Source organism: Clinocottus analis, unplaced genomic scaffold (assembly GCF_023055335.1).
Source record: "Clinocottus analis isolate CAN_PGR_092001 unplaced genomic scaffold, fCliAna1.0.p SCAF_11, whole genome shotgun sequence".
NCBI classification, from domain to species: domain Eukaryota; kingdom Metazoa; phylum Chordata; class Actinopteri; order Perciformes; family Cottidae; genus Clinocottus; species Clinocottus analis.
In genome coordinates this window covers 21,115,187-21,140,841 of record NW_027175832.1, presented here as the reverse complement: position 1 = coordinate 21,140,841, position 25,655 = coordinate 21,115,187, and the positions used below count along the sequence as shown (strand labels likewise).

The 25,655-nt window shown below is 48.3% G+C and overlaps 2 protein-coding genes across 14 annotated transcripts in view; both read right to left on the bottom strand.

The window, feature by feature from the left end:
- The window catches only part of dlg1b (discs large MAGUK scaffold protein 1b), a 42,644-nt gene extending 19,961 nt beyond the window's left edge, over positions 1-22,683 (bottom strand). For 2 of the 13 annotated variants that reach the window (XM_068567289.1, XM_068567298.1), the window contains exons 1-5: positions 22,151-22,683; positions 20,086-20,217; positions 15,303-15,469; positions 2,518-2,682; positions 2,120-2,251 (exon numbers count right to left, since the gene is read on the bottom strand). In XM_068567289.1, the coding sequence (XP_068423390.1) occupies positions 2,120-2,251; positions 2,518-2,682; positions 15,303-15,469; positions 20,086-20,217; positions 22,151-22,169 (615 nt within the window). In that variant the 5' untranslated portion in view covers positions 22,170-22,683. Of the gene's footprint in view, positions 1-2,119; positions 2,252-2,517; positions 2,683-5,568; positions 5,981-12,361; positions 12,417-15,302; positions 15,470-20,085; positions 20,218-22,150 lie in introns of those variants that run through there. The other 11 variants (XM_068567315.1, XM_068567323.1, XM_068567331.1 and 8 more) reach the window with 8 other exon arrangements.
- Positions 7,567-8,982, bottom strand: LOC137802193 (nuclear factor 7, ovary-like; the record flags this gene model as incomplete). Its single annotated transcript, XM_068599849.1, has 2 exons — positions 7,567-7,805; positions 7,836-8,982. Coding segments are annotated over 2 exons (1,386 nt in total), but the record flags the coding sequence as incomplete, so codon positions are not given.
- Positions 22,684-25,655: the final 2,972 nt, after the last annotated feature.

Sequence of the window (25,655 nt, the reverse complement as noted above, 5' to 3'; positions counted from 1 at the left end):
GTTTCTCAGATATTCCCAGACGTTCCCGGCCTGGAAGAAGCTCCAGAATAATCCAGGATTTCCCTGAATGTTGGAGGAGCTGTAACTCTACTGGCTATAAATAGAGCTGGCCCGTCCTCCCAGCATGCTTTGCTGCATCTGGGAGTGAAGCGTTGGGGAGATGAGAGGACGGAGAGGAGGCGTTAGAGACGAGCCGTGAATCTGTGCCTCACTACACCTCTTCCTCCATCCTCCTCTTCCTCTTATTCAACCTCTGTGTGAGAGTACAACTTTGATTTACTACTTCACTTCTTTTTCCTTTCATTGTATTTTGTACTACTACTACTACTACTACTACTACTACTACTACTAGTACTCAGAGGCAGAGATATTTGGATACAAACTAGGATTTTTGCTCACAAAAGACAAGAATATGTTCATGCAGTTGAACCAACAAATCAATCAGTCCATCAATCAATTACTACTTAGTACTTATACTGTAACAGTATTTCAGTGTGGTAGTAGTACGGGAACATCAGTGAATATTGATCCACATTAACTGTTTAAACAGATTATTATCAATAATAATTGAACACATAATTCATATTAATCTGTTTAAATACATTATTAAGTATTTGGTGCAGCTGTACTGAGAATGACGGCTGGGCGACCTGAATCGGAGAGGGGGGGTCTACCTGGAGCAGGGGTTACCTGCATGGGGGGAGGTAGGGGTTACCTGGATGGGGGGGGTAGGGGTTACCTGAATGGGGGGCGGTAGGGGTTACATGGATGGGGGGGGGGGGGGGGTAGGGGTTACATGGATGGGGGGAGGTAGGGGTTACCTGTATGGGGGGGGGGGGGGGGTAGGGGTTACATGGATGGGGGGGGGTAGGGGTTACATGGATGGGGGGGGGGGTAGGGGTTACATGGATGGGGGGGGTAGGGGTTACCTGGATGGGGGGGGGGGGGTAGGGGTTACATGGATGGGGGGAGGTAGGGGTTACCTGGATGGGGGGGGGGGTAGGGGTTACCTGGATGGGGGGGGGGGTAGGGGTTACATGGATGGGGGGGGGGGTAGGGGTTACCTGGATGGGGGGGGGTAGGGGTTACCTGGATGGGGGGGGTAGGGGTTACCTGGGTAGGGGGGTAGGGGTTACATGGATGGGGGGGTAGGGGTTACCTGGATGGGGGGGTAGGGGTTACCTGGCTGGGAGGGTAGGGGTTACCTGGATGGGGCGGTAGGGGTTACATGGATGGGGGGGTAGGGGTTACATGGATGGGAGGGTAGGGGTTACCTGGATGGGGCGGTAGGGGTTACATGGATGGGAGGGTAGGGGTTACATGGATGGGGGCGGTAGGGGTTACCTGGCTGGGAGGGTAGGGGTTACCTGGATGGGGCGGTAGGGGTTACATGGATGGGAGGGTAGGGGTTACCTGGATGGGGCGGTAGGGGTTACCTGGCTGGGAGGGTAGGGGTTACCTGGATGGGGCGGTAGGGGTTACCTGGCTGGGAGGGTAGGGGTTACCTGGATGGGGCGGTAGGGGTTACATGGCTGGGAGGGTAGGGGTTACCTGGATGGGGCGGTAGGGGTTACATGGATGGGGGGGTAGGGGTTACCTGGCTGGGGGGGGTAGGGGTTACCTGGATGGGGGGGTAGGGGTTACATGGATGGGAGGGTAGGGGTTACCTGGCTGGGGGGGGTAGGGGTTACCTGGATGGGGGGGTAGGGGTTACCTGGATGGGGGGGGTAGGGGTTACCTGGATGGGGGGTAAGGGTTACCTGGATGGGGGGGGGGGGGGTAGGGGTTACCTGGATGGGAGGGTAGGGGTTACCTGGATGGGGGGGTAGGGGTTACCTGGATGGGGGGGTAGGGGTTACCTGGATGGGGGGGGTAGGGGTTACATGGATGGGAGGGTAGGGGTTACCTGGATGGGGGGGTAGGGGTTACATGGATGGGAGGGTAGGGGTTACCTGGATGGGGGGTAAGGGTTACCTGGATGGGGGGGGGGGGGTAGGGGTTACCTGGATGGGAGGGTAGGGGTTACCTGGATGGGGGGGTAGGGGTTACCTGGATGGGAGGGTAGGGGTTACCTGGATGGGGGGGTAGGGGTTACCTGGATGGGGGGGGTAGGGGTTACCTGGATGGGGGGGTAGGGGTTGGAGGAGCAGGACAGGAGGGAGCCGTCCTCGGCGTGGGAGCACAGGGTGGAGGGCGCGGGGGAGTGCTGCTGTCCTAAAGAACCGTCCAGGATGCACTCCAGAGACGCTTCCTACGAGATACAAGGAGGACAGACGGAGACTCGCAAGGGTCAAAATACTGAAAAGGCAAAGCAGGAGGGAGACAGTTCATCTTTAAAGAGTTCAGACAGAGAATGAGAGGATGAGGAGAGGAAGAGGAACTCAATATTCCCGTTAATATGAACTCAACATTCACATTAAAATCAACTCTATATTCCTGTTGGTTCCTCTGACGGCTTTAGGAACCAACAGGTCTGGGTCAAAGGGTTCTACGGGTTCCTGAGTAGACGTGTCCTACCTTCATGGGGGAGATGTGAGCGTGGGCGACGTAGCCGTGCACGTTCTCGATCTGGGAAAGGCTCTTCTCGGCCACCTGGACCAGCTCCGGGCCGCCCGCCTCCTCCGTCAGCTGGGGGGAGCTCTGGTCCTGGGGGGACGAGTCCTCATCCTGGTGCCGGTACTTCTGGAAGTGACACAGAACAGCTCGTGAAGACGGGTTTCACCTTCTGCTCAGAGAGCCAGCGTGGAACATTAGCACCACTAACGGAGAACCAGCAGGAGGAGAGCTAGTAACGTTAGCAGCACCGCTAACAGAGAACCAACAGGAGGAGAGCTAGTAACGTTAGCAGCACCGCTAACAGAGAACCAACAGGAGGAGAGCTAGTAACGTTAGCAGCACCGCTAACAGAGAACCAGAGGATATTAACCCTAACCACTTGAGTTGCATGATAATGAGTGAAGTTACACGACTCCTCTGGTTGTATAGAAGTCCATGCTTCATGTGATAAAGCTCCAAGAAGAAGAAAAGGAGGAGAAGTACAACAAAGCTTCTGCTCCCTCAGGATGAATCACACAAACTGCACATTATCCTGAACAGTTGAGATTAAAACAAAAGCAACGAGAGAAAGAGCGTTGATGTGCCCGACGCTGTGATGGTCCTGTGAACGCACCACAGCTTCGTGTCCTTCAGCGACACACTGAGCCCACTCACTAATGTAGACGTAGGTTTACCACCGTCTGGATGAAGAGACCCTCCTCTTCCTCTTCCTCCTCCTCGTCACTCTCAGAATGACGAGGAGGAGGAGGAGGATGAAGCACAGCGCAGACTCTTGTTGCTATAAATAGGAGCATCGTAATCACAGAGTAGGAGGATGTTCAGGACGAGGAGGAGGAGGGTTTCTGGATGATTCAGGGCTGTGATGAAGAGGAACACAACCAAGAGAGGAGTTACATCCCACCAGAATCTAACGCTTCACGTCGCACCGATTCCTGCAGTCAGACAGGAAGTGGTCATCACCAGTTCCCTCCACAAACAGCCAATCAGATTCTTCCGTTCTGGATCATCACAGGTTCAGTTCATAAAGATAATCTTGACTAACGTAACTAATGTTAGTCTATAGAGGAACTTCACCAGGTCACATGACCTCATGTTATTCTATAGAGGAACTCCACCAGGTCACATGACCTCATGTTATTCTATAGAGGAACTCCACCAGGTCACATGACCTCATGTTATGGAGGCGCGCCAACAGGTCAAAAAAAGATTATTTCTTCATTAAATGTATTTTCTCCCTCACAAAATAATCCAAAAGACCCAATCAGAGTATTGATAGAACCGATCAGAGCACGGGTATCAATAACCGGAGGAAGAGACCGTCACCAGCGTTTCCCTGGAAGATGAACAGTGAATCATTTCACGTATGAAATGTATTTTAAACAGACATGAGGAAACAAACCCGGAGGTTGAACTGTATATGAGTGGATTCCTCCTGTGACATCACGTCAGCTTCCTGGTGTCCCCCTGCAGAGCACATGTCGGCCACACGAGCACGATAGCCCCGCCTCCGACGCTCAGCCAATCAGAGCCTCCGCTTCTGGCCGGGTCACCGGAGCCGAGCGGCCTATCGCGTCGCGTCAAAAGCGGCCGCTCGCTGACCACATAACGCCCTCGCTTCCTCTCCATGATGCATTCACTGACCTTCGGTGATTCTCTGCTCTGTTTCACAGCTCATCTCTGATTTGCTGAAGGAAACGTCTGCCGCGTTGTTTTAAAATGAACTATTCAACACGTTCGGGATGTTTTGGAACGAAAATTTAGGAAGTATATAATAAACGATTAAGATGCATTGTGGGAAGTGTAAGATAAGAGATAAAGATGCATTGTGGGAAGTGTAGGATAAGAGATAAAGATGCTCAGCCTCATGAAATCTCACACACACACACACAAGAAACTACACTCGCACCCACGTGAAACATCAGGAAACGAGGACACGCCCCCCCACACGTGAAACCTCAAACGTGAAACAGAGGACACGCCACCCCGCTACGTGAAACAGAGGACACGCCACCCCGCTACGTGAAACAGAGGACACGCCACCCCGCTACGTGAAACAGAGGACACGCCACCCCGCTACGTGAAACAGAGGACACGCCACCCCCGCTACGTGAAACAGAGGACACGCCACCCCGCTACGTGAAACACAGGACACGCCACCCCGCTACGTGAAACAGAGGACACGCCCCCGCTACGTGAAACACAGGACACGCCACCCCGCTACGTGAAACAGAGGACACGCCACCCCCGCTACGTGAAACAGAGGACACGCCACCCCCGCTACGTGAAACAGAGGACACGCCACCCCCGCTACGTGAAACAGAGGACACGCCCCCCCGCTACGTGAAACAGAGGACACGCCCCCCCGCTACGTGAAACAGAGGACACGCCCCCCCGCTACGTGAAACAGAGGACACGCCACCCCCGCTACGTGAAACAGAGGACACGCCCCCCCGCTACGTGAAACAGAGGACACGCCACCCCGCTACGTGAAACAGAGGACACGCCACCCCGCTACGTGAAACAGAGGACACGCCACCCCCGCTACGTGAAACAGAGGACACGCCACCCCGCTACGTGAAACACAGGACACGCCACCCCGCTACGTGAAACAGAGGACACGCCCCCGCTACGTGAAACACAGGACACGCCACCCCGCTACGTGAAACAGAGGACACGCCACCCCCGCTACGTGAAACAGAGGACACGCCACCCCCGCTACGTGAAACAGAGGACACGCCACCCCCGCTACGTGAAACAGAGGACACGCCCCCCCGCTACGTGAAACAGAGGACACGCCCCCCCGCTACGTGAAACAGAGGACACGCCCCCCCGCTACGTGAAACAGAGGACACGCCACCCCCGCTACGTGAAACAGAGGACACGCCACCCCCGCTACGTGAAACAGAGGACACGCCCCCCCGCTACGTGAAACAGAGGACACGCCCCCCCCCCCCGCCCGTCCCTCCCCGCTACGTGAAACAGGACACGCCCCCCCCCCCCTCCTCCACCCACCTTGCAGCCAAACATGAGCGAGATGGTGCTGTTGGTGCAGGCCACCTTGCAGTGGCACAGCATGGGCGAGAAGCACGCCAGCTTCTTGGAGCCGGGGGACGTCTCGGGGCCGTTGGCCGACAGCCGGCGCCGGCTCCTCCGAGAGAGCTGCCGGCTCCTCCAGCGGCGCCCGGTTCCCCCAGCACCTCCTCCTTCTCCTCCGCCGCCGCCGCCTCCAGCCTCTCCACCATCTCCTCCTGTTCCACTGCTGCTGCTGCTGCTGCTGCTCCCTGCTCTCACCATCCGCCCTCATTACTCGCGTCGCTCCATCGCGGCGGGGAGGAAACGACTCCCAGAGCTCTTCCTTCATTCAGGGAGAACCTCCCCCTCCACTGATCCCTCCTCCTCCTCCTCCTCCTCCTCCTCCAACTCCTCCTCCTCTTTTGGTAGAATATATTCCTCTCCTTCTTGACCTCCTCTCAGGCGCTCGCCTCGACTCCTCTCTCCCTCGTTCTCTGGTTTTCGTCCTCCTCCCTCTACGCTGACAAAGTGATGATGATGAAGATGATGACGATGAGGGTGTCGTACGTTCAGTGTGTGTGTGTGTGTGTGTGTGTGGCTTTCCTCTGTGGGGGTGTGATTGGTCTCCGGGGAGAGGGGGTGGGTGCGAGAGTGGTTGGTCACATGACTCATCGGAAACGAGAGAGAAAGAGGGAGAGAGAGAGAGAGAGAAAGGGGGTGTATCCTCAGGGAAGGTAGAGCGATGTAGGACAGAGTCAGTGATGTGAAGGAGATGAAGAGGAGGAAGAGAGGAGAAGGGTGGAAAGGAGAGAAGAAGAAGAGGATGAAGTCTATGCTTCATGTGTTAAAGCTGCATTCTCTCTCCTGACCACCAGGGGGCGACTCCTCTGGTTGTATAGAAGTCTATGCTTCATGTGTTAAAGCTGCATTCTCTCTCCTGACCACCAGGGGGCGACTCATCTGGTTGTATAGAAGTCTATGCTTCATGTGTTAAAGCTGCATTCTCTCCTGACCACCAGGGGGCGACTCAAATGTATAGAAATAAATAACGTTTCCAATAAAGTGAATTACAAATCTGGGTTTGCTGCTGTTTGAGCTCTTCACTAACAAAGATGAGACACACACACACACACAAAACTGCCGACAGGTTCAGATGTGATGGTTGGTGTGTGTGTGTGTGTGTGTGTGTGTGTGTGTGTGTGTGTGTGTGTGTGTGTGTGTGTGTGTGTGTGTGTGTGTGTGTGTGTTTTTGGTTGTGAGGTCAGGTGATACGTCACTAAGGTGGCGCCCCCTGCTGGCTATCTACTGCTTAATAATTTACTGAATATGATAAATGATACACACATTTAGCTTCCTCTTTTTGCAAATACCATGAACCGTCTACCAGATGGACATCATATATTTCCTTCATGAGCAGCAGGGGGCAGTAGCAGGCGAGGATCAGAAGATAATCAATGAAAGATGAGCTGCTCAGGAAAGATTACTGAGTCTGTTTAAAAAGATGTGAAAGATTTAAACTAAAAACACTCGTTCCACAACGGTTTGAACTTTCACCTTTATTTTATTTTTCAAAATAAGAGACTTGTCCCAGAAACTTTCCCCAAAAAATACTGCACATGTAATTCATGCAAAACTAATAATTACCCATTTTCATATCGCTGCTCATTTCCTCCATTAAAAACAAATAGTGAAAATAAAACAATGCACACACACACACACACACACACACACCATCTACTATTACTTTGTTTAGATGATATATTTACATAAACATACAGTTATTGGTGTTAATGAAGTGCAATGATTTATATTTATGTGCAAACATCAGGACTTTTTTCTAGTTTTTCACCAATTTTACACCTGAACGCATCATAAGAACGTTATCATTTACCTTCAGCCTAAACACATCATCATGTGACAGAGCGCTTTGTTCAACGTTCTTCTTTGGATTATTTGGGATTCGGAGACTGTGAAGTGATTGATGTTCATCATCATCATCTATGTCTGTTCTACAGTCACAGAGATCTTCTCTGGTAAAACCTTCAGTTCCTCATCATAATCAACAGTACTTATTAAAGGAAACACCCTCTCAGTGAAGGTGTGTGTGAAGGTGTGTGTGAAGGTGTGTGTGTGTGTGGTGGTTTCAGGATCAGAGAAGGACAGCGTTCCTCTGTTCCAGTCCAGATCCACTCGGATCCTCTCAGGCTTCTTCTGGACTGTGAGAGGAGTGAGTTCATCTGATGAAGGAGAGAAAGCTGCATATTCACCTTTATAGAACTCTATTCCCCATAATCCAGACCCTATGTCTCCCTTCCTCTGGACAGACTCTGGTAACACACCCAGAAACCAGCCTGTACCGTCTCCAACATGGACGACCCAGCTGTGAGACCCAGAGTTAAATCCTTCAGAGCCCAGAACACACCAACGGTAACCATTAATCCTCTCTGGATTATCAGGACGCTCCTGCTCTTCTTCTCCTAGTCTCACACTGGTCAGATCTTCAGACAGGATGAGGTTTGGACCAGCAGAGTTTGGGTCCAGAACCACAGGCGTGTAGGAGACCAGGTCCTTCATCCTGCTCCAGACGTGGAAGGTCAGGTTGCCCAGGTGTTTGGCCTCGTCTATCAGAGCTCCTGAGAGCAGCTGTGGATCCTCCAGCAGGGGGCGCCGCTGGACTCGCTCCACTGCAGCCTGGTAGTTGTTGAGGAGGGAGACGTCTTCGGCTCTCAGCTCGTCCTCTGTGGCTCCGACTGTGTCTGAAAGAGCTGCTGTGGCTCTGCTCAGAGCCTCCTTCTGCTCCTTCATCATCTGGCTCTTCTGCTCCTCTTCCTCCCTCAGTGCAGCCATCCTGGCCTCCTCTTCCTCCTCTAGGAACTGGTGAAGCTTCCTGAACTCGTCCTGAACCTTCCTCTCTGTGCGTCGGGCCTGGACCTTCATGTGTTCTTCTGCTTGATCAAACTGCCCTTGAACTCCTTTGAAGACCTTTAACTTCTCCTTCAAGGGCTCCAGAGCTTCCTGAAGCTTCTTCCTGAGCTGTGGAGCCGCTTCATCGATGGGTCTGAATCTGTGCCGGCTGTGTTTCTCTGAGTCTCTGCAGACGAGACACACCGGCTGCTGATGGTCCAGACAGAAGAGTCTGAGCTTCTCAGAGTGCAGACTGCAGAGAGGCTCTGAAGCCGTCTGCTCTCTCTGCTGTAGGAAGCTCTCACTCAGGTCCTTCAGAGCAAAGGTAGGAAGTAGACGTCCCTTTGAATGTCTTCTCTTGCAAACAGGACAGTCCTGGAGGTCCTTGTCTGACCACCAGCGCTGCAGACAGACTCTACAGAAGCTGTGGCTACAGGACAGGATGACGGGGTCTCTGAAGACGTCATGGCAGACCGGACAGCAGAGGTCTTCCTCCAGTCTGGACGCCAGTCAGCTGATGGGCGGGGCTTCCTTGTCAGGTTGAGTTTCTTTTCAGACTGCAGGCTATGAGTTATGTCTTGGTCTCCAGTTCCTCGTTCCTCCACACAGGAAATGATCCAAATAAAACTTCATAAAAGTGTCGATAGAATCAAAACTAACTATAAATCTAGACATAAGACGTTTAACAACACTGCTGCTGTGTGTTTCTATGTCTAGAGAGAAAAGCTGTGTGTGTGTGTGTGTGTGTGTGTGTGTGTGGCGCCCTATTGCTACTAAAAAGGTCCCCAGCCGAACCACCGCCACAGTAACCAAGTAAATAAACTTCAGCTTCTTATAAACATGAAGCGGTGATGATGATGAAGATGAAGGTGACCCCACACTATTCTGCTCAGCGGCTCTCAGACAAACTACACACTGCATTGTTGTGTTATCATTATTGTGCTAATGGACAAGGTAGCGATTAGCAAGCTACGTGTTGGCCAGCTAATGTTAACTATGTGTAGACAAGCTAATGTTAGCTACATGTTGGCAAGCTAATGTTAGCTACACGTTGGCAAGCTAATGTTAGCTACACGTTGGCAAGCTAATGTTAGCTACACGTTGGCAAGCTAATGTTAGCTACACGTTGGCAAGCTTATGTTCACTACGTGTTGGAAAGTGAATGTTAGATTCATGTCAGCAAGCTAAAGTTAGCTACATGTTGGCAAGCTAATGTTAGCTACGTGTGGGCAAGCTAATGTTAGCTAACACACAGAAAATGCTTGCTCTACAGGAGTAACGGGTCATTATTGATCTCTGATCAGCTCCGCCCCCCTTATCATTCACTCGTTAACCATCAAAGAGTAAATAAAGTTTTCTTCACAAGTAGAACGTGACCATGTGACCGGTAGAACATCTACTCTGTCACTTTGTAAACAACCAACAGGAGGAGAGCTAGTAACGTTAGCAGCACCACTAACGGAGAACCAGCGGAGGTTCAGTTACATGATGGTGCGTTCAGGCACATCAGTACTGGTGGAAGGTACATGATAATGTTCTCATGATGCTTTCAGGCTCTGCTATAAAAAAGGTTCCTGATGTGATCAGAGTTGCTGTCTGAGCAGCAGCGACTTTATTTAGACTGTTTGGTCGCGCTGAGCCACTAAAGAGGAGCTGAAAATAGTCCCAACGCTGAGGCGCTGGCCTACAAACACCTCAGACCAGACCAGACCGTGTGTGTGTGTGTGTGTGTGTGTGTGTGTGTGTGTGTGTGTGTGTGTGTGTGTGTGTGTGTGTGTGTGTGTGTGTGTGTGTGTGTGTGTAACAATTCATGATCAAAAAGTTAATTTCTCAAATACAAATATCAAACGTGCCGGAGATGAAAACGATCAGTCGAGAAACAGAAAAATACGAAACAAATATGAACACGTTGACGGTTCACACACACACACACACACACACACACACACACACTTTAGACTGCAAAGCATTGACCATCAAAGTCAAACGAGATCTTCTAACGTTAGCAAAGAGTCGTATACAAACAGTAACCACGCTGCCTGTATGAACCTGCTACACCGTTAGCGTAGCCCAGCACCGATCACACCAGACTCCATTGAGAAAACCAGCGTTTTAAAAGCAGTTCCCTGGTCGTTTTGAAGACAAAACTAACAAAACATGAGTTCTGACTTTCTGCTAATCTGCATCATTGTGAAGTCATTTCTGCATCATTTTGATCTGTTTATTGTAATTAAATGACAGCTAAAAAGTTCATTTTGGGTTGTGCGTCTTGTTAGAAACGGAGGATACGTGAACCAGAGAGGACGGCGTTCAGCGTCCCAGATATCGGAGACCTTAACGTGTACGAAGTAGAGCTCATTTCAGCCGGGATGAAACGTCGTCCACGAGGAAGTAAGACCGAGAGGGGCGTGAATAAACACCTGTAGATGGTACAAATACGTCGAGCTTCACTACGAGTGCGTACAACTGTTACACTAAACAACTTTAACACACGATGGAAGCATGAAACACAAACACACCTACAAATAAAAAGTCACATAATAATTGCAGCCGGCACATTAAAACCACCACCATGAAGGTCCTGAACAGCAGTACAGCTCCAGCTCTCCAACAGATGTCAAATCTGAAGTGTACCGTGGTGGTCAACAGGAAGGGGCGGGGCTTAGCCTCTACAGCGTCAGAGCAAAGGTTAGTTAAAGGATTCTTTGACATTCATTTACTTCTGAAAATGATGCTGATGTTAGCTATGTGTTGGCAAGCTACATGTTGACAAGCTAATAATGTTAGCTATGTGTTCACAAGCTAATGTTAGCTATGTGTTCACAAGCTAATGTTAGCTAAAAAACAGACAAAACTAATGTCCAGTGGTGTTTTTTTTTTGTAGGAAAAGTCAAACTAATGCCGGCTGTACCTGGCAAACCATCTGAGTTCTTGTGGAATCAGATTGATCGGCTTCATCAGATAAAACGTAACGCAGACGCTGCGTTTTGCAAATACTGTTCCTTCTAAAAAAACGATCAAAACGCACAGAGAGTTTGAAAAGTCGTTCCAGAAGAACGCTGGAGTTAACGTGTTGAAAGCTTCAGGCGGAGGACCGGAGTTGTACCGTTCAGACCCGACAGCATGAACCCAGATGAATGAAGCACGATGACCCATGAACCCAGCACCATCTACCTCAACAAGCCGCTGTGTTTCCTCTCACTTTACTCTTTTAGTATTATTAATAAGTTGATGTAAAACCAGAGGAGAGAAGCAGCTGGAACGAGGCGATCAGAATAAATGAGCCAGATTACGTCTCAAATAATTGATGACTTCATTATTTACCAAAATAATTTACTCAAAGCAAAACATACACTGATACTTTCCTCCTCGCGTAAGTTACATCAATCCATTTTTCTAAAAGGTTTCATTTCAAGAAGTCTTTGTATTCAGAACATTTGATGCTGCAGATGTGCTGTGACTTCCTACTATTGAGACGTTGTCTTTTGTTCTGCTTCTGCCTGTTGCTTTCATTATGTGTAAGTCTGAGTTTATAAAGATAGCGGTTTTAAAACTAAATTAAAAAACAACGCTGGTAAAACAGATTTCCAAAACAGAAGCTCTTTAACACGTTTAATACCGACCGTACGAAGATGAACTCGTTTTATTTCAGGATGACTTGTTTCTCCTCGTCTCCTCTGGTTTCATTGACTCCAGCTTTGAGTCGGTGTGAGTGAACGACAGCGACACCTTGAGGCCGTCGTGGGCCTGACCCCTGACCCCTGACCCCTGACCCTCCACTCTCCGCCTCCCTCCAATGATCCGAAGCGTATGAGGACTGGATGGGACATGCAGCGAGGGTGACGACACCGACACCCCCTCCCACCAACAGCAGGCGTCCGGTACTTACTTGTCCGTCAGGGCCGGGGGGGCGTTTGGCCTGAGCCAACATGTGCAGGATTTCATTTAGGAGGGGGGAGTCCTACGAGTGACCAGGTTTGTTTACAATCAGAGAAGAAGAGGAAAGAAAGAGAAGGAGTTCAATGCCAACACACAGACACACTGCCTCCAGCTGGATCTGCACACAGTGGGTGTGCCTGTTTTAAACCTCTTTCAGTGCCAGACGGGTGGAGTTACAGTAGAAAACAGTGGCTGTGAAAAAACAAAACAGTTAAATACCATTTGACAGTTGCTGTTGTCAATCCAGTTTCCTCGTTACTGCGTTCTGTTCATGACCTTTCCACACCTCTGGATGAGGGAGGTACATGTACGTATCGACTACAGCGTGCTGACCCGGAGACGCTGGAGATGCAGACGCAGCAGCACAGACGCAGCAGCACAGACACAGCAGCAAAGACACAGCGTGTCGGTGAGCAACCACGTAGGACACAAGGTCACATTAATCACCGCCGCAAGTCAAAGTAAGCCGAGAAAGAACAACCGTAAAACATCTGGAACAACTAACTTACTCTGACGCTCGCAGTGACCGGCCCGTCCGTCAGGAGCACGGAGCTAACGGCTAACACAGGTTGAGTGAACTTGCACGCCGCGTTCAAGGTCCGCACAATGGCAAGTCCCGTCATTGTCGCCTACGCCCCGTCATGGTCGCCTGCGCCCCGTCATGGTCGCCTGCGCCCCGTCATGGTCGCCTGCGCCCCGTCATGGTCGCCTGCGCCCCGTCATGGTCGCCTGCGCCCCGTCATGGTCGCCTGCGCCCCGTCATGGTCGCCTACTTTCTGTCCCGTCATGGTCGCCTACGTCCCGTCATGGTCGCCTACTTTCTGTCCCGTCATGGTCGCCTACTTTCTGTCCCGTCATGGTCGCCTGCGTCCCGTCATGGTCGCCTGCGTCCCGTCATGGTCGCCTACGTCCCGTCATGGTCGCCTACGTCCCGTCATGGTCGCCTACGTCCCGTCATGGTCGCCTACGTCCCGTCATGGTCGCCTACGTCCCGTCATGGTCGCTTACTTCTTCATCCCATACAAGCATCCATTGTAGCCCACGTCCCGTCTCTTCTAGCGCTTGTACGCGTATACTTCACAGAAAAAGCTGAACTTTAGATGAATACTTTTTTTTAAAAAGTCTCTTTTGATTGTTTTTGTCTGTCTGATATTAATAACACAATATACAGCAATGAGATGAATGAGATTCAAAACCTCGATGGGATTATCCTGACTGAATAAAGGTTAGATTAAATATATCCAGTTCCTTTTGTTGTTCCACACACCAGCTGTTTACTGCCGTTTCCTCCACAAACTCAGCTTTAAAAAACAATTTCATAAAAAGCACCAGAAAATGACATTTTGTAGATTATTTTCCAATTTCTAGCTAATCCCATGAACCGTTATGGAAACCTGAGATTGCAGAGAAAGGACGGTAAAGAGAGTCTCTGATGAACAGATCACTTTGTTTGATTTCATGATCTCAAACTGATCATCGTTAGTGTCACAGAGTCTGTTCCTCTCACGCTGTCACGAGTTCCTCATTTCTGACTTCTGCAAACCTTCATAACTCCAGATTACACTCATTACCATGTGTTCAAGCTGCCTTCTCTCTCCTGACCACCAGGGGGCGACTCCTCTGGTTGTATAGAAGTCTATGCTTCATGTGTTAAAGCTGCATTCTCTCTGCTGACCACCAGGGGGCGACTCCTCTGGTTGTATAGAAGTCAATGCTTCATGTGTTAAAGCTGCATTCTCTCTGCTGACCACCAGGGGGCGACTCCTCTGGTTGTATAGAAGTCAATGCTTCATGTGTTAAAGCTGCATTCTCTCTGCTGACCACCAGGGGGCGACTCCTCTGGTTGTATAGACGTCTATGCTTCATGTGTTAAAGCTGCATTCTCTCTCCTGACCACCAGGGGGCGACTCCTCTGGTTGTATAGAAGTCTATGCTTCATGTGTTAAAGCTGCATTCTCTCTGCTGACCACCAGGGGGCGACTCCTCTGGTTGTATAGAAGTCTATGCTTCATGTGTTAAAGCTGCATTCTCTCTCCTGACCACCAGGGGGTCATTTAGAGTCAATCAGACCATAAAGCAGGGGCTGCTTTAAGGCGGGGCTACAAGGTGATTGACATGTCTACGTTGCTCCTCTTCAGTCCATATATGGTCACTTCCTGTTCATTGGTCGCATAAAAAACAAGATAGCGACGTCCAAAACACTGAAGTGAAGCTTCAAAGCGTTCACAAACTAGTGAACCACGACGCCACGATCACTTCTTGTGGCAAATAACCAAGATGCAGACGACAATAAAAACTAGATGCAGGTACGAAACAACAGATGTGTTGATATTTGTGATCTGAATCAGACAACATTCTTCTTGACCAATGAGGAGCGACGAGTCTACCCGGCTCATCGGCGGGTGCAGAAGACTGAATTCAGGTGCGATTTGTATTTCTTAAAAAACGTGTGATTTGTTTCACGACAACAACGGTACTGAAGGCTTTTCGTTACTGTCGACTTCTGAGCCAGATCAACAACTTGAAGGGTTCAGACACATTCTGAACAATGGACTTCCACGACTTTAAATCAAATTTCCATGACTTTTAACCACATTTCTATGAGCAAACATTGTGTGAAATCTGTGTGTAAAGAGTAAAAAGTGATAAAATGTAGTATTTAAACTTTTGAAAGCATATTCATTCATTTACACTAAATGAACACATGAACCCGTCTGAGCAGCTCGTGGGGAGAACAAACGCCTCCAGATGTCGGCCTGCAATGCTTTGAACGATGGAATCTATTTTTAACGGTCTCTATTTTTACCGTTTCTGCCGCCGAGCGGCGCGGCGGACGTTAACCAAAACGGGAAGTCGGGCCGGCGGCTCGATTCCCGTCATGCGAATCTCACCTCGATGCTGGTGCTGAGGCTGGGCAGCGTGTCCGAGGTCACCGTCGTGCTCTGCAGGCTGGAGAAGTCCCACAGGTGGACGGGCGCCATGGGGTCCGCCGCCTTGGAGGAAGACTCCGCCCATCTCTGACTGTCGTATAAGGTCACTTCGTAAAACTCCTGGATATCTGGGAGGAGAGAGAGGGGAGGTCTCACTCTGACGGCACATTCAGGAGACTTTTGACAAAGTTAAAAAGGGGGCGTCAAGCATGTTTTTCTTTTGTAAAAACGTATTTCGGTTGCACAGAAATAAATGGAAAGCTGCATTCAGGCGATTATTAAGACAATAAAAAGATTCAAACAGAGGTCGAGGCTCATTTTGGGATTTAAGCTTGTGATGCGTTCAGGTGCAGGAGGAAGAGACGGATACCGCGACGCCGCCGATGAGAAACTCCATTTCAGAACATGAATCATAACGTCTGATCCCGTCCAGAGAGAACAACCTGCAGCACCACAACTTCACCAGCTGCAGTTGGTCAACATGAGGTTGGGCAGCGCGTCATGGCCTCTGGGTCATGTGATCTCCTGGAAGTCACAAGGTAAACCTGTTGCTAAAGAGCTGGTTTATTTACTTCAGAAAAACATGTATGCACATTCATTAATATATATTTTTATAATTAAAAATGTTTTATCTACATATTTATTTTATAAATCAATAAAAATATATATATTTTTTCATAAATATAGTACATGAAAAAAAAATATATTTTTTAAATATATATTTTTTAAATAAATGTTTTTTATATATATTTGATTTTTCTTTTCCTAAATATATATATTTATTTATAAAAAATATATACATTTTACATTTTTATTGATTTATAAAACCAAATAAATGTTTTTTTTTTATTTGTAATAAAAAAATGTATAAATTTATAAATACAAAATGATTCTTCTGTGAATAAGCGACTTCTCACCAGGATGACGCACAGGAGCCTTAACTCCTCTTCCTCTGGGGAGGAACTATATCTGGCGCGTCCTCCAGCTCAGCTCCTTCACAATAAAAGCCCGACGCGCCACGTGGCGCTACGCTGTGACCTGGCCCTGTGCGACCAGCAGAGAGGCCGCCACGTGAAGCGCGCCGGTGATTTCACCACAACGAGCTGCGCGGCAGCCGCACGCCGCCGAGGGAGCGTCGCTGCAAAGAGCCAGTGATGTCATCAGAGGCTTCTGAACAACCCTTTGATGGCTGCAAATAGCCTCAGATGTGAGACCTAAAAATATAAACTGCTCTTCTGTCTCATTGTTGCTCCTCTCGTCATAATAACTGCACGAGTTCAGGAACACAGCCATGTTTCTCCGCGGCCAGAGACCTCATGAATTCATCTAAGAATACTTTTACTAGAAGCAACAGGAAGCTCAATTCTGTGTTTTGGCCGGTGACTTCCTGGACATTGAGCCCAGTAAACTAAATGCTGGAGCGCCGGCCGTGCTGCCGCTAGCGTGAACGTCCTCCAGGGGGACGACCTTTAGCGTAACACCGTGTCCATGTCCAATAAAAGGACCTCTGTGGAATAGTGGGAGACTGTTCAGAGATCGTTTTACAGTGAAACCAGCGAGGCGCTTCATGTCCTGACAGCAGCTTCCACAGCGGCTCAACCACAGGACGAGGCGATGGGAAGCCATTAAATGCTATTTAAACGCTCTATTTTCAACAGGCTTCATGTTTAAAACAGGCTTTTTGTGGTGTTTTCCACCAACACAACGCTCTATTTAGGGACTTTAAACAGCTGCTATTCAGCAACCAAACTGTGTTTACAGACGTAGAGGCTCCTGGGACGCTTTGTGATTTATCTGACCGACAGGAAGTTAGGATGTGATCCACTAACTGATGAAATCATTCACGAATAAAGAAATATCAAACACGGTTCAGTTGCAGTGTCTCCGGGAGGAGCGGACCGACTCGTGTACTTAGAAAAGGTCAAATATTAGAAGTGCATGAAGAAGAACAGCTTTGTGTCTTTTCTACCAGTTTATCCTTCTTCACCAAATCCTGACACCAGAACACCACCGGTGTTCACCCATCATCACCACCAGAACACCACCGGTCTTCACCCATCATCACCACCAGAACACCACCAGTCTTTACCCATCATCACCACCAGTCTTTACCCATCATCACCACCAGAACACCACCAGTCTTCACCCATCAACACCACCAGTCTTCACCCATCATCACCACCAGAACACCACCAGTCTTCACCCATCATCACCACCAGAACACCACCAGTCTTCACCCATCGTCACCACCGTCACACTGAGGACTGGGCGCAGGGTGACGGTGTGCTTGTTGGTGAACAGAAGCTCTTTCTTCCCGTTACAGATGGAGGCCGCTGCCTCGGCTCATAATGGTTTGTGCCCGTCACAGACTGTCAGACAGACAGTGTTTTATTTTGGCGGTTTTGTGGAGACAGCAGACGAAGAAAACAACTGATCCAAGAGGTTTAATGCAGCTGAGGCTACCTGCTTGATGACGGAGTTATCAGCCATCAGGTACTTTTATTAATGACATTTAAAGGTTTCATGTTTGGAAGGGAACGAGCTCGTAGTTTGTTCAGAAGCCGGAGTCAGACGACAAGAAGGACAACAAGGACAACAGGAAGAACAACAACAAGAACTCTTGGGGGATTCCTCTCCTTTTCCCTGGAGAACCTGCAGAGTTCAGACCCAACGAGCAGAGCGACGTCCAAACCACCAGAGTTCCTGACAGCAGTCAGACCACAGCGGAGAGAGAAGGCAAACAGAAACTCTCTGTAGAGCAGCAGAGTGTGTGTCTGTGTGTGTGCATGCGTGTGTCTGTGTGCGTGTTTGTGTGTGGATTATGGACTCGGGGTAATCGTCGTGTCCACAGAGGGATTACACCGGGCTCGGCCGGCTGCAGACATCTCGTATTTGGGGTTTTTTGGCAGATTGAAACTGTGGCAGGAACGTGTTCTCCACCAGGTCACCAGGCGCATGAAGACGAGCCGGCAGGACGGGTTGTGGACTCTTCATCGTCCTTCAAGGTCTCTGACTACGAGCACTCAAAAGGTGCAAGATTTTTACATAAATATGCTGCTAAGCAGCTTGAATAAATATAAATATAATGATGACTCAACTCTTCACTCTGTTTCCTCACGAGAATCCAGAGTCGGTCACTGGACGTTTGCATCGCCTACAGAGTGAAGCTGATCTTACGCTCGTGTGAAGGAAGGACGAAGACGAGCAGAAAGCAGGCCACCGAGTTCACACCGCCGCGCTGCACTCATCCATTAGTGATGAAGAGGAGGAGGAGGAAGCTGAACTGGAGGGTGAACAGTCGTTAACTAAACAGACTGACGGCAGACACACAGCACAGAATCAACCGTATCCACAAAACTCACGAAAGAGGAAGCTCGAAGACGGCAGAAACAAGACTCGTTCCAGGCGATCAGAGTCCATCGCAATGCATGCTGGGTAGGTCAGTGTCCCGGCTTGAACCCGACTTGCAACGACGAGCTCACGAGAGCAAGGCAGCCGCCGGTTTAGAGGCGCCGACTGGGTGGCCCAGTGCATGATGGGAAACGCTCATCAAGTGTTTTTGAAACAAATGTTGAAGAAATATTGGAACCGCATGATCCAAATGCGAAAATGTATTTTAACATCATTTAAATACATGAGATTAAGAGTTTATTAATTATTTTGTTCGAACAAAAGCGTCAGTCATGGTTATCACTTTATAACAATTAATACCCCACAGCTAACACTCTTTACCAGGTTAAACACTGCGACACAACAGTTTGTGACAGGAACAATTTGTTACAAATTGTACTTTTTATAAAGTTACACCGCCGAACTGCATGCTGGGCACAGCTCGCCCACTGTCACACCAAGAAGAAACAGGAAGAGACACACCCTTCCAGTCTTTTTTCCGCTGCATTCCCCTGGGTCCTAAGTCCCTCCATGTTGAGCTTCCTAACACCCTCCAACCTACAAACAGCTGCTCACAACAGCTGTTCAGTTGGCCATGGTCTTTTTCACCCTCGATGAAGAAATGCATTTATAAATAGCGTGATATACCGGGAAACCGCCACAATCTTACAAAACACCGTGAGATGGATTCTTGGACAAACCGCTCAGCCCAAACTCACAAAGTCTCTCACACTCAGGCCCGGAAATATTTAATGTGCAAAACACCAGTTTCCTTTGCATTCGTTACCCTGCCCACACACACACACACACACACACACACACACACAAAAACAAACACTCGGCCGTTCCTACCAGATGCTACTGTTTGTGCTGCTCTCTAACCCGCGGCTCTTTACGACCTCTCAGACAGACGTGACGGAGGCTGGAGAGGTCTCGCTCACCAGCCGGGGTTTGACCTCCGATGAAGGAAGTCAGGCTGCGGCTTCACATGTTACAACATATGTAACATGTGTTTCATATGTTGTAACATGTGTTACATATGTTTCATATCGCTGCAGTTTGAGTTGTGAGTATGAACCGGTTTGACTGGACCAGCTCAAGCGTCTTCATCCCGATGATGATGGTCCCATCGCGGCACCATTGACTTCAGAGCTCACGACCTCGTTGACCTCTAACGGGCTCCTGACTACTTTTTTAAAATAAGTATTTGGTGCATTCAAACGTAGTCGGTGAAAACGGCTTTCAGTTAGTCTGAAATTTACTGAAAGACCCAATGAACCCGTTTCAGGACGACACACACACACACACACACACACACACACACACACACACACACACACACACACACACTCACCTATGAGCGCCTGGAACAGGCTGCTCTGGAAGATGTCGATGACCCTCTGGATGGAGAGGCGCAGCGTCCGGTCCTCCGCGTGGTGCAGCTTGGCCCGGTAGTCCTCCAGCAGCCGCAGGGCCCGCTGCGCATCTGTAGGGGAACAAATACACAACCTTAGACCAGATTACAGGACTTTAAACCAGATTACAGGACTTTTAAATGTGGTGAAAAGTCATGTAAATCCACTGGTCCCAATGTGTGTGAACCCTGCGTTAACGCAGGGTTCACACACATTGGGACCAGTGGATTTACATGACTTTTCCAAGACTTTAGACAACATTTTCACTAGATTTTCATGACTTTTCATGAGCAAACATTGTGTGAAATGTGTGTGAGCAGTAAAAAGTGATAAAATGTAGTATTTAAACTAACAATGAGGATTCAAAGCATACAGTAAACCTTAAATGACTCAAATGAATGAGAGACAATAGTTTGATTAAAAGAATAAACATTTATATAGATGCCTGTATGTATGCTGCTGATATTTTGAGCTTCTTTCTTTTAAAAGCAGATTCATCATTTCACACTAAATGAACACATGAATAGAACACCTTTATATGACTTTTAATACACTTCTGTTTTTTTCATCAAGGAATTTTCCAGGCCTGGAAATAACCATGATGTTCCAGGTTCTCCATGAGCGTATGAAACCTGTGTTATTCATGTGTTTATTCATGAATATAAACGCGTGCAGCGACAGCAGAGAAGGTTTCGACCTCTGAGACGTAAACTAAACTAGAATAAATCTGATTAAATGTCCAGATTAAAAAGTAAAACAGGCCTCAGTGACCGTTTGTCCAGAAGAACAGGGTCCATTGAGGATCGAGCAGAGTGCATGTGGGGCTACAGTTATGGATCATCTGGTTATTAATAACCCGTCACAACGTCTTCACACACGAGAGAAGCCTCACGTTTCACGAGCCGGAGACTAAACCCGCTACAGACCCAGATCAACAGCTCTGAAGGCTCCGGGTCAGCGCCGGGTGTTTGGGCCGTCTGGTCTGTTGTCTTTACATTTAGACCAGAAGATGAACACAACCCTCACATCCCATTCAAGACTTGTAAAGGACGGGAGGACCAGAGGATTCGTCCCACATGAGCTCCGTGTTTCATGTTTAATCATATTAAAAAGGTTTCTGAGACTATTATTACTCCATTAATCACCAGAGAATTACAATCAGCCAATACATTAAAATTAATCCTCATTTCAATAAGCAATTAAGAGTTTAAAAGTATATTTTTGTTTTTTGCTAAAATACCGAAAATGTTTCAGTGATGTCACTTTAGGCTCAAAAAACTTTTAAACAAGTTATTAAAAATGAAAAAGGTTTATTAAAAGTTTCCATAATAACTATATTTTCACATCAACAACCACAGTGTAGATGAATTAATATGTTATGATGTAATATGTTGAGATTAATACAACAGATTTAACAGATAACTCAACTAATGAGGAAATAATTAATTATTTAATAAATGGAGTTAAAAGCTGTGAACTGTTTAATGTTCATAGTTTAACATGTTAAACTATTAACATGTTAAACTATGAACATGTTAAACTTCATTGTTATTGACATTACAGATGCTATGGGACTAAATAATAATACTTTGACACTTTTTACAGGATAAAAGTAACTTAATTAAGTTTATTAATGTCAAAGGAATGTAGTTTTATGTATTATGCATTTACTGATGTTCTTACAGTTAACCTGTTAGAAGAAAGCTGCAGTGACGGTTGTAAATATATTATTAATAATATAGTTTATTTATAGTCCGGACGAGGTGCCTTCAAGTACCAGCAGCTAGCAGGCGGCTAAGCCCGACTTTAACTCACTTTTACCCGCAGCCCGGCCCGGCAGCAGCCGGTCGGGCTGCGGGTTATCTCGGGTTAAAGCCCGGCCCTGAGGCGCGTTGGCTCGGCTGCGTTTCCTTCAGGGAGCCGCTGAGTTTCTCCTGCGGGTTAGCGGTTAGCTCCGAGCTAGCATGCTAGTTAGTGGACATGTGTGTAAAGTGAGCCGCTCACCTTTCTTCCTGACTGGCATGGTGGAGGAAGAGGTGGAGGAAGAGGAGGAGGAGGGTTCTGCTGGAGAGGGTGAAGTTATATCTCTCCAGGAAAACAGAAACAAAAACAACCAGGAGAAGCTCCGCTGCGTTTGCCGACTCCTCCGACTGTGCTTCCCCGCCGGACAGTGCCTGTGCCCCGGCGTGCCCCGCTCGGGCTGCCTGCTTCCAAAAGCGGGAACAAAAATATATATAAATATAAATATAGCTTTTCACCAACTCCGCCAAAACTCTGCGGGTTCAACACGCTCCCGTTTCCCGGTGCCGGGCGGCGCGCGCACGAGACGACGCGGCAGCAGTTCACGAGCCCGCGCACGAGCCCGCGCCCGAGCCGCTCGCGCTGTTACTAACTGGAATTAAAAAGAACAACAACTTCAAAGCGCCGCGGCGGCGACACCTCAGCGCGAGCCCGACGGATCCAACTGGCGCGCGCTTTCGGTGCGCGAGCACTGTTTCCCGGCGCAGCCTGCACTCGTGTCAAACTTCTTCTCTGTGAGCAGATCCCTCCTCTCTTCCCCTCCACTTCCTCCTTTCTTCCTCCTCCTCCTCCTCAGGTCTACAAATTACAAACTTTCCTCCAAAATGGCGTCTCACGGAGCTGCAGACGTGAACCATGTGACTTCAAAACGCCTCCTCTCAACCTGCAGCCTATCATCAGCTCACCTAGGAGGAGGAGGAGGAGAGGAGGAGTTGAGGAAAGAAGGAAGAGGAGAAGGAGGAGGAGAGGAAGAGTTGAGGAAAGAAGGTAGAGGAGAAGGAGGAGAGGAAGAGTTGAGGAAAGAAGGAAGAGGAGGAGGAGGAGGAGAAGAGTTGAGGAAAGAAGAAAGAGGAGAAGGAGGAGGAGAGGAAGAGTTGAGGAAAGACGGAAGAGGAGAAGGAGAAGGAGGGGGATGAGGAGGAGGTTGTGTGAAGAGGAGGAAGATGAGGAGAGCAGCAAGAGGAGAAGGAAGGGAGGAGGAGGAGGAGAGAAGGAGGAGAAGAGGAGAGAAGGAGGAGGAGAAGGCAGAAAATTAGTTTTTTGCAACCTTTCTCGTCTGTGCATTGGCTCTGCATGCAATCTAATCGCATGTCTAATTCTCAACGCGTGTGCCGTGAACGCAGCGTCATTGTGGCGGCCATGTTGTTTCCTGTTCTGCTAGAGCGGCTCCTCTTCGCTCCTCTTCGCTCCTCTTCGCTCCTCTTCGCTCTCGGCCCTCACCTGGCGTGGTAGAAACGCAGGCCGGCGGGATCAAACACCTGACATGTACACAAATATTTGAGTGTTTGCAGAATCACGTTATTTTTTAATGATGACTATAATGTAATTCATTCATTAGTAATTAAAAGGAGCTTCCTGCCGCGTCATGGCTGAGGCAGAGAGGTCAGAGGTCAGTGAACCCTCCTGTGGTCCCGATGAAGATCAAACGTCGTCCTCCTCTTTGTGCGTCCTCGTCTCATCTCGTCCCTCTCATGAGCGGCTCTGGCCCAGATTAAAGGAGGAGGCCCTTTTATTTTTAGACGTCCATGTTTAATGAATGACCGAGTTGTCGGCTCTCGTGGCATCGAAGAAGGGAAGGAGAGGTCTCACCGGATCAGCCCGACGGCGTGGGGACGGCGTGGGGACGGCGTGGGGACGGCGTGGGGACGGTGTGGCGAAGGCACTTTATAACAACAATTAATAACTCACAACTAACGCTCTTTAACAGGATAAAACACCACTAATAATTGTACATTCATAAATTGAAACCGCCGAACTGCGTGCTGGGTACAGCTCGCCCACTATCACAACAAGAAGAAACTACCATCTAGACAACCATCACAAAGCTCACAGCTGCCAGTCCGTCCAGCTCGTCCATGCTTTACCTCCGGCAACAGGTGGAGGTGTGAGCTCCTCCGTCATCTTCAAGTCTGGTTTAGGACACGTATGGCGTCATAAAATACGCTCACTGTTTACCATGATATATATATATATATATATATATATATATATATATATATATATATATATATATATATATATATATATATATAATATAAGCAAGGAAGTTTTAGTCCATGCATTTGGTAAAATGATAAAATACTATAACAACTCTGCTGTCATGTTCAGTTAAATGCTGCACTGAGCAGATGCTCATCGCAACCACGTCTCCAGATTCACTGAACAAGTTTACATGTTTTCATAAATGTGAGTTAGAGTCAGACCGGCCACATTAATGCTCATGACGAGCGTGTGTGTGTGTGTTTATAGATATGAGTGTTTGAGGTTTATATTTGTGTATTTACACTATAAAGTGTGTGTTCGTGGTTGTGTACATGTGTGTGTGTGAGAGAGAATCACAGTGTGTGTGTGTGTGTGTGTGTTTATAGATATTAGTGTCCAAGCCTTATATTTGTGTATTTACACTATGATGTGTGTGTGTGTGTGTGTGTGTGTGTGTGTGTGTGTGTGTGTGTGTGTGTGTGTGTGTTGCAACATGTGTCACAGGCTCCGGCTGCCAAAGTCCAGATTTATGCCAAGATTAATGATGAGCATGTTGTCCCGGTCGGGATGAAAGCGACATGCAGTAATCACTTCCTGGTGTCGGCGGCGGCGGCGAGGCTCACGCTCTGCGGCCGTGGTGCAGATGGGATGATAAATCCCGCCGCCGCACGTGTTGGACACGCAGCCGCCGACAGGTGACGCGCCGGGCTTTAAACGAACGACGGTGAAAGCCACCAGAACCTAGAGGCATTCTGGGTAACGGGCCTATTTGTTTGAAGAACCGTAGACCCCCATGGGGGTCAGCACCTCTTGTTCACATGTTCAAGTCGTCATGTGAAGCCCGAATGAGTTCTAATACTTGTGTTATTAGTCGTCAGCCCGAAGGGGCCATGTTGAAATTGCAAAGATTATTATTATTCCACTGATTTTTAATTTTGTACATTAGACTGCTTTTTGGGGGACTTGCCATACTCCAAAAATCACCAAATTTAGAATGCTTGTCAGGCCTGGTGAGAATAGCCATCTGATATAGCCGTAATTTTTTTTTTAAAAAGGCTCTCTAGCGCCCCCTAGTTTTATATATATTTTTCCCAATTTATTTGTGAATTCTTTTTAGATTTTCATAAAAATCACTTTGATACCATATTTTGATCATAACTGTGAACATCCAGCATATGAGCCAGATTCCCCAATGTCTTTTGCAGCGGTCGAGCGACTGGTTCAACCCGTAAGGTCCAGGGTCTTACCAACAGCCCTCATACTAATAAGATACCTTTTGGGAAAGATTAGGGGTGCTGCGAAAAAAAGGAAAGATTACTTTTTTTATGGCAAGACATTGTCTCACTGGGGAATGCTGGGACTTTAAATTTGCATAAGTCTCCACCCTTGCTGTGTGACGTAAGAAACGTGGCCAGCACACAAAAGACACAGGAAGTGGATATGTGAGACAGAGGTGCTAATACGGGGTTTATTTATACTTGTATTGCTTTGTTAGACTCTCACGGGC